General features: G+C 34.8%; 1 protein-coding gene across 1 annotated transcript in view; it reads right to left on the bottom strand.

Moving 5' to 3' along the window:
* The window catches only part of LOC104464935 (chromosome unknown open reading frame, human C15orf41), a 100567-nt gene extending 91914 nt beyond the window's left edge, over positions 1–8653 (bottom strand). Inside the window, exons 1-5 of the mRNA XM_010077797.1 lie at positions 8637–8653; positions 7627–7672; positions 6702–6766; positions 3361–3421; positions 285–357 (exon numbers count right to left, since the gene is read on the bottom strand). Of these exons, the coding sequence (XP_010076099.1) occupies positions 285–357; positions 3361–3421; positions 6702–6766; positions 7627–7672; positions 8637–8653 (262 nt within the window). The remainder of the gene's footprint in view (positions 1–284; positions 358–3360; positions 3422–6701; positions 6767–7626; positions 7673–8636) is intronic.
* Between the last annotated feature and the right edge of the window lie 800 nt (positions 8654–9453).

Genomic DNA, 9453 nt, shown 5'->3' with positions numbered 1-9453 from the left:
GAGCCCCATACCCTTTATTTTACTGAAAAAACAGATATTCTGAAAATCTAAGAGGGAAAAAGAAAGCATTCATTTAGATAGTATTAAATTCTGGGTGGTCTTTTTACATACAGTTTAACTGTCATTAGCTGTTGAAGATACCAGCCTTAAAATGTTACCCTCATTAGCTCACTTGCAATGTTGCATTAATTATTTTTATATCCTAGTCAGAAGAAAAGTTGAAACAAAAATACCCTAAAATTAAAAACAACACAAAAGAAAAAAAAACCAACTAAGATACTTACGGATGGTTTGTTCTTTTTCTTGTAGAAATCTTTCTAACACAATACGAGCCATCAATGATGGGGCAAAGTCCACCTTACCTCAACAAAAATAAAAAGAGAATTTCAGGAGGTAAATGCATTTAGATGCACATTTGTCAGCATTGTAATCTTTGTGTAGATTAAAAATAAAGAGCAAAACTAGATGAAACAGTAGCTTTTCCCAATTATTAAGATCAACTATTTAACCAAATGTGTAGCACCAATCTACACGATCCAGTGGAAAACCAAATAGATAACACAGACTACTGGTTACTATGTTTGTTCATTTTGTATTTGAAACAATCTTTGTAAAATATGACACTAAAATCTGTTTTGTCACATTACCCACCAAGGAAAAAGAAGTGGTGATCCTTTGCTGTGAATACTCACTATATGCGGCACCCGTCAAGTGATACCACATACCCTTAACATCAACATCTCCAGCAGATCTATTGGGCTTGGTCAAAACTTCTCTATAATGTATGTTTTCCTTTTTAACAAAGCTATTCCTCCATTTCGATAGGTTTTGTATGTATGGAAAATGTATGGTGTAGTTCCAACTGAAATTACAATATCTTTTTAGATACCATTATAGTACTCCTTTAGTCAATCAGAATCTTAACTATGAGACAGTAAACCTTGCTCACACGTTGTCACAGTGAAATTTTCTTGACGTTTTCAAGTTCAATATTAATACAAAAATTTTATCTTGATTTAGTAACTAGACAAAAAAAAAAGAAAAGGTGGCTTCACTTGTGCAGACATTTTTTTCTAAATGTGTATGTACTTGGATGCCCTTAAATTCCCCAAGTAGAGAGAAATGCTTTCCACGGAGCTGCTTATTTCCAGTAACCCACATCAGAGCTGACACATGAAAAATGGTGAAATTACTGAAGGTAGTCCAGCCTGAATAAGGACTACCTTATTAGTTCAGGTACTTGCATCTCCCTAATTTTCATATTAATCATGTGTCCATCTTTCTTTGAAATAGGGCCATCATGCTTCATGTCAGAATTTAGCATGTAAGTAAAATTCATAGTGCTTCAAATCTCACTTGAAAATATTTAGATGAAGAGAACAGTGACTAATTTTATTACTCCTATCTAACAAAAATGAGATTTATTTTAGTCCATTTGCACTACATATACAACATGAAGAAGTTGGCAAATAAAATAAAAAAAAAATTAAAAGTAGTCTCCCAAACCCTCAAAAAAACAAACCCAAAAGATAATATGGAGCTTTCCCTATTTAACACAGCTGCTACACATTGTAATGCACCCATGTTATATATTTCTCATCAATTTTTACAGTTTCCACTGATTAAATATATACTGACTCATAAAGTATTACCATTACATCAATTGTCAGCAGATGCAAGAGTATGTAATTTAAATATTAACTATCATATAAAAATGGCAGCTTGATTGTTTGGAAGCAGTAATCTGGTGCTGGTTATTGCCGCTTTTCCCTAATGCATTAGGCAGCAGTCACAAAATGCATTACCTTTCTTATTTACCTGCTACTACAAAATCAGAAGCAGGTAAGTTCTTTGTATATCTTCCCTTTCTTAGATTTAATTTTTGTTTATTTCTGAACTGCAGATATCTTTGATCTGAATTGCAAAAAATGCACTAGTATAATATAAACAAAGATATACTCACTGGAGTCAAGAAATTATATGCATCATCTCTAAATCAACGCGAAAAATATACAAAGAACCAGTAACAGATATATTACTTTGCGCTTGAAATATTTTTATGACAGCTCCCATATAATATGGGTGCGATATATCATGAATTGGGTTGTTTACCTAAATTCTTAATAAGATTGTACTTCTTTATGTAAAGCACATTCTATTCTCAGTACTTTAAGACTTGTCTTTTCCAGAAACAGTAAGAAGCTACACTTTACCACTAACATGAAATAAATCCTTTATTCTATGCTAACTGTACTATCAGGATATGTGGACACTTCACAGACCATTAAAACCTTCTAGTAATTGATAGGTAATCGCTCATTTGCTGGCTGCAGCAATGTACATGAGAGAGAAACCATTCTTTCTTACTAATGTAACATGTAGAACTTGCTGCTATTGCAGCACTTAATGTTCGCAGTGCCATATCATTTTTAATGCAAACACTCATTTTCTGCCTCTTTCTTACATTTTCTATTAAAATGCAACACAAAACAGCATACATTTCATTCTATCCCTTTGAGGGTTGCATAAGCAGTTCCAAGGAATATCAGCTATTGTACTGTTATTATTATTGTAAATAAATATTTTAGGGTTCAAGTGGTAGGTAGCTATTTAATCTTTTTTTTTTTTTTTTTTTTCCTAGGAGTCCCCCTGCCACTCTTTCAAACTTTTTACATCTTCTTTCAGGTAGTGCTTTAGATAGCAGTTTTTAATACAAATAACACCTTGCATCCCAAGGCAGATTCATATTCTAGTTAATAAACAGCATCAATAAATTTGTCAAGACTTTAATGGCAACCGTACTGAACTTTTCATACACCAGCTTTTCTAAGGAAATGACTATATGGAGGAATTTATTCTGCTTAATTGCTTTATATTAAGCAGTTTTCATTAGCCATCCTCTAACCCGTATGAAGAGAAATAAATGGAGTCAGGCAAATGAACTGTTTTAACCCTTCCTATTACTAACAAATCCCCAACTTTAGATGGATTTTCTTATTAAAAACGAGGAATCAAATATAAATAAAATTGACACAGCTCCATTTAATCAATGGGGGAATTTTTAGCAAGTTTGTGTATTAAAGACCTATGGTCTGTCTGAAATTTCCAGCAAAATACAAATTCAGAGTTTCTTACACATTCGCCTTGAAGTTAAGAGACTAATTACATTAACTGATTTATTAATAAATGGAGCTTTTTGTCTAATTATTGTAAGTACTAACAGACTGGGGAACCATTTTAAATGTCTAATGTGCCTTGAAACCAATTTTTTTAGGTTAATTACATTTCTCACTAAAGTCACTATAGATATGCCCCTTAGGTTTTACACTGGAAGATTAAAGAAAAAGTAAAGATGATTACCTCATTGGCCAGCTCCAGTAATACAGGGGCAGCTGCATTTTTCATCACCCCATTCAGGTACCTAGACAAGACAAAGCCAGGTAATTCTGCAGTGGCAAGTAAAGGCCAGTTTATACATGTCAGTATGCCTTGTGAATCTCTTTCATTTGCAGGAAAATACCTTAGTAGAAAGCATTTAATGGGAGATCTGTTAAGAAACAAGTATTTCAAACAACCACTAACTCTCCAGGGTTGTCCCCTATTTATCGGCAAGCTATACCAATCTCAACTAAGTCACTGGTAAAAAACACAATAAATCAAGACAAAAAAATTTTGGCTTAATGACATACAAATAAATTCTATCTGTACTACTTAAAGATGCATCACAGACAAATAAACCCCTGTTATTCACAGTAAAGATTGTGGGTTCCACGTGACCTTCAGCTATGGTGGTGCACCATATATTTTATTGAATTCACTACTATGCACAAAAACATAAATTCTCAAATTTAATCCAGATTTCATCAACTGGGCAGTAGTTTAAATACTAAAGGGTTACTTTAGTGAAATCAGAGTCTAACAATCAAATTAATATTCTAAACAGAAGATAAAAGAAGAAATATTCAGGATCCAATAAAGGGTTGTAGAAAATCATTACCCTATCAATGGCAAAGGCTTAACATTTCTGGTTAAGGGTATTAGACCAATATGGATACACAGTGATGTTTCTGACCATCGCATCACACAATATCGCTTTCCTCACCTCTGTTACTTTCACTGTTTGATGTTTACTTTTCAATAATGCCTAAAACCTGTTCTAAGGAGCTGATGGGAAAAAGCTGTATTATAGGAAGCCACTTTGTGCTTTGCAGCCATGTGGAAAAGAACAATAGTTACCAACATTTGAACCTGCTCATTTATCTGTATTCATATAGCACATCATTACTGACATCATTAGAAGGCCACAGCCTTTCCAGCTCTATCATTATCTATCCATCAGAAGCCACTCTTCTGCTCATTAGTTACAGACGTTAAAATTCTTTATCATTTTACCTTTCTGTGGAATGGGTGTAAAACCTTCACATAAACCTCTTCACAGAGGATTAGAGGGCTTTTTGTTTGCAAGTTATTCTGAGGCTTAATGAAAAAAGGAAATGATAAAAGCTTTTTGCTGTAACCTATTTAAATTCTACATAAAAAACCACAAACCAAGATGCCTGGTATATAGTTAAACACTGAAAATTTACAACAAAAGGAAAAAAAAGAGAGATTATAAACAAAATACCTAAACAGGAAGATTTAATTGAGATTAATGTTCTAAAACACACATCTAGTTGATTGAACAGCAAAGCTACAACTGACAACGGAGTAATTTTCTGTCAGATATTTCTAATGTTACTGGCAATTCCGTTACGGACTAACAGGTCTCACATGTTCATGGTAATATTGTTCTGAAAAGCTTGCTGATCCTTCTCCTAGTTTGCCTTCGTGTTTGCCTAAATTTAAGACTAGTAAGTCTCAGCAGAGCAGCAGAAACTACCCCACTCAACTGTACTTCCACTTGCTCCCAAGAGGGACCACTGGAAACGGCTACCTTCAAAAATTGTTAGTTTCTGACCTAGGAAAGCAATAGGAGCACAACTATTTGCTTGTATGTGTGTGGGAATAGGAAGAAGCATACCACACAGACTGGGGTTTACAGCAGTAAGATGGATGCTACAAAAGAGTAAAGGAGAAGACATCTTTGTCATGCTTACGCTTGAAGCATTTCAAACGGGCTTCTGACTCAAGTAGTCAGCCCCTGCAGCTTACGAAACATACTACACAGTAAATCTACTGAAACAGGATTGAGATGAGTTTTCTAACTATTAACCAGAACAACTCTGATTTTAAAACATGTGCATTTTATTCAGCTATGTTAATACATTTGCAACATGAAATACCCAGAAACAGCATAAAGAATGATTTTCTCTACCACCACCATACAGCTTCATACATAATGCATTAGTTATGTACTGCTATCATACTTCAGACAGTACAGAAGGGGACAGGAGACCAAATCCTCCTACTTGATATGAGCAAAAGTTAATCATACCTACAACCTTACTGACACTAATACAACTGCTGCTTTGCATAAAGCAAAACTTGGTCTCATGTTTCAGGTTTAAGTTGTTAGAACTATTAACACGATCATCATAAAAGTGATTTAAATAATTTACACGTGTTCTAAGAAAAGTGTTATTTACACAGCAGTTACCATCAGCATAGGGCACTTCACTGAAACTGCGCTAGTGAAAAGCAATTAAAAATAGTACTGTATATACATGGTTATCAACACAACAAAATTTTAAGCCAATATTCTTCCTAAACACTAGGAAAAGTGCAATGTGATCCAGTACAAATTTTTACAGAACAATACAACTACTGAAAAAAGAAAATCAAACCCCAAAACAGCACAACTCACACTAAATATTCTAAACCAGTGTCTGATATAATCAGGGTGTGCTTAGGTTTTAAATACATGACTCTGCAGAAGCACAGTTAATTGTTTATAAATGAAGGCTTTTTGTTGACTTTCCTGATTCATACAGATTAATATTAAGCATAAATATCAGACACCTATAATCACAAGTATGAACTCACTTGCCATGCAAGCTCCTCAGATATGTCAGTCTACAAAGTAATATTTTAATTGGGCATCTTTACCAGTTATCAGTATGCCCCAATTATGTCATTGCAATATTTTTAATAAAGCCTACAGAAGTAACAGACAAACTACAAGGTGTAGCAAATACAATTTGCTAGCTTAAGATGCAAACAATCGCAAAATATTGTAAAATGACATAAAGGTTTTCACCCTCCCTTAACAGCTATTTCTGACACTTCTGTTTATAAAACAGGAGTGAACTAAAATTAGTGCTCTAACTGGCAATAAATGAATTTAATATGTAACTTTTTGTAATGTAACAGAAATGTTCTTTTAAAAGTACAAGCAACTGTAAGAGATCAAGCTTTTTTTGCTGTAAGAAAGTTATCAATATTAGTCTTGACACAGAAATCCTGTAATTAAAAACTATAGGCAATATATAATAAATACTCCTACATACACTGTAAAAAATATTTGCTTCTCCTGACTTACAGCAACAGAAGTAAACCCTTTCTTAATTTGACTGACCAAAAGCTGGGAAATTTCTGTATTTTCACTGAAAAACATTTTTAGGTGAACTGTTCTGTACTCCCCATCCCAAAATTTAATTTTTTTTAATATAAAATTAGCTTCATAAGCTAATAAGCTAATTTACTCACAATTGCCATAACAATTATTAGTTATGATACTCTTAACTGGGGTGGTGAGGTCATACCTTTGGTAGTAAGTTTCAACAGCTTCAGCAGTGTGATGCTTGGCATGTGTTCTTTTGATTTGTTTCTAAAAAACCAGAAAAACAAAGAGTCTTACAAATGTGTCATAGATCAAAACACAGAAATCATGACTGCCCAAACACATGTTCCTTGGCTACACTTTGATATATAAACTGAACTATGTTTTTAGATTCCGTACAGAAATGACATTCAGTCTACCTATTGAACCGAACGTCTTCAGACTGTACTGCAATGTACCATATATGTAAAGGCCAATAAGGTCACAATAATTGAATCTAAATAAGTTTACTGAAGGCTACAGAGGGCAAAGAAAAACTTGTTCTCTCATTCAACCTTTGTATTAATTTTCCCTCAATTCAATTCCATCTAAGTCTGGTGCACTCCAGTTTTACAATTCAATTGGCATTTTTAACCAGGAAGAACATTGCTTAAAAACAACTTATTTGAAAAACTACAAAAAGTAATTCCATAGAGACTTGCCACTTGACTGACACCTGTCATCTCATGATAAATGACTCCATTTTCTGCCTCTCTTGCCTTCTGCCACTCCGGCAATGGTCATTTATCATCATCTCTGTCAGGAATGGAAAGCAGCACTGACAGTGCAAGTCAGCAAACATTTAGCACATGGAACCACGCAACACAGTGAAATTATTATTGTCAGAATAATAATGGTTTAGCATAATTTATTACAGGTCCACCAAATAAGCAAAGGCTAGATGTTATTAGACAGATGGATGGGTAGGCTTGGCAGCCATCCACTGAGACTCAGGCGGTGCTTGATGTGGAAAAGGGAACATCCTCCAAACCAATCAGAAAGCTGGCAGTTCAATTACAAAGAAATAAAGGGACATTCATCATTCAATTAGGCACCTGTCAACCCTCACAAAGGAGAAAACTTCTAACCTGGTACTCCTGGGAGAAGATGCTCAGCAGAGTGGACTGCGATTGACTGGAACAAATAAAAGAAGGACAAAGTTAATTACTGGAGTGCACTGCAAAGAAACAAAAGAGAAGGGAGCTTCAAAGGTAGGCCTGCTGCCCTGTAATCTAACAGAACATGAAAACAAGTGTGGAAAAGTTGTTCCAGATGAACACCTCAGACAAAGACTTCCTGCTGCTAGGTCAAGGAGAGAGCGTACGAGGGAGGGGAGGAAAATATAGCAAGAGTTTCAAAGTAAATAAATATACGAGCATACTGTTTGGGTGATTCCTTTTTCAGCTCAAGAACCCACAAATCCTATTAGGAGCAGGTAGACGAGTTAAAAGGGAACAGGCAAAAAGGAAAACAAAGCAAAACTTCCATTAATAATTGATAGAGTCAAAATCCATCAGCAGTTGGGAACATGCCATGCGTTCATTGGCAACATATTGAAATTCATTTTGTTAGCAGCAAGGGAACCTCTTCAGTAGCTGTCTCATATTCAGGTTAAAAATTTCCCCCTCTGTCAGAAGTAGCATATGGGACCACTGGAACATTCCCACTGAAACTGATGTGCTTTGAAAATAGAAACTTTCACAGCAGGGAGCAGAGATTCCCCAGAGTCGGTCATTTCCAAAAGCTGCCATAAGCTTCATTCATGTAAAGCTCCACTCAATGTCAAACACCTGGCAATGAAGCAACCTGGAAAGCATTCTTCCCAAGTGGGAATTTTTCTCTCTGAATTGTTAACATTTAGAAAAGGGACAAGATTTTTTTTTTTTTCCCCTCTGAAAGGCAATCGATACCACGCTGCTACAGTTTTCAATTGTCCTCTCTGGATATATTTACCTCATCGCATCCTGAATACAATTAATTACTCCTGATATATTTTCCTACTACATGCAACTTGAACAAATTATAGCTTCAATAAATCCAGTTTTATAGTACAGCAAAACATTATGAATAATTAAAATTTTTCCTTTTGTGAACTCACCTGCTAAGGCATAGCATAGGTAGTTCAAAGATTCAGCAATGTCTGGCTCTTCTGCCAGATTTCTTGTATGTGAATTTAACACCTGCATCACATCATATATACATTAAATGTAAATATCCTCTCCATACTTAAACGGTCCTTCTCCTTGCAATTTTCATGCCTCAGAAATACTAATTTAAGATAAGAAAGTTTTACTCCCATTTTCAAAAGGGAAAACTGAGGCACAGAACGACTGAATGGTTTGTTCAGGTTTAAACAGGTGGTGTATCTATGCAGCACAGTATAAAATGTTACCTCTAAAATAACCAGTTGAAGCATTAGCAACAAAGCAAACAGCTTAAAACAATGTTATATAAAGAGCGTAATAGTTTGTCTTATCCATATCTGTGCTTCTAGTATCTTTGTCATAACACCGTATTTTGGGCTTGTCTGCCCAGCACAGCATCTGTGTGACAGCAGTAAGCTGAGCCTTGATTTCCAGTATTTTACACATGAGAATGTTCACCCTCAGTACTCACTGACTGAATGTTAAAACTGTAGAAAATTATAGCAACATAAACTAATATACATTTATGAAATTAATAGCTTACAGAAAAATGAATTACAATTAGTCAATAATTTAAATATTCTTTAATATACATCATTTGACACAGAGGCCAGGAGATACGTACCAAAATGCCTCCCCAAAAGGTGCAAGACCCAGTTACAGCAACCTTCAACATGCACATGTAATCATCGTAAATTGAACAAAAGAAAGAAATCAGGATTATATACTTACACAGGCTATATACATATGCAAAGCTAAGGTATTTCAAGT

This window comes from Pterocles gutturalis, unplaced genomic scaffold, assembly GCF_000699245.1.
Source record: "Pterocles gutturalis isolate BGI_N339 unplaced genomic scaffold, ASM69924v1 scaffold2541, whole genome shotgun sequence".
Taxonomy (NCBI): Eukaryota; Metazoa; Chordata; class Aves; order Pterocliformes; family Pteroclidae; genus Pterocles; species Pterocles gutturalis.
The sequence above is the reverse complement of the archived record's forward strand: the minus strand, read 5'-3'. Positions and strand labels throughout refer to the sequence as shown.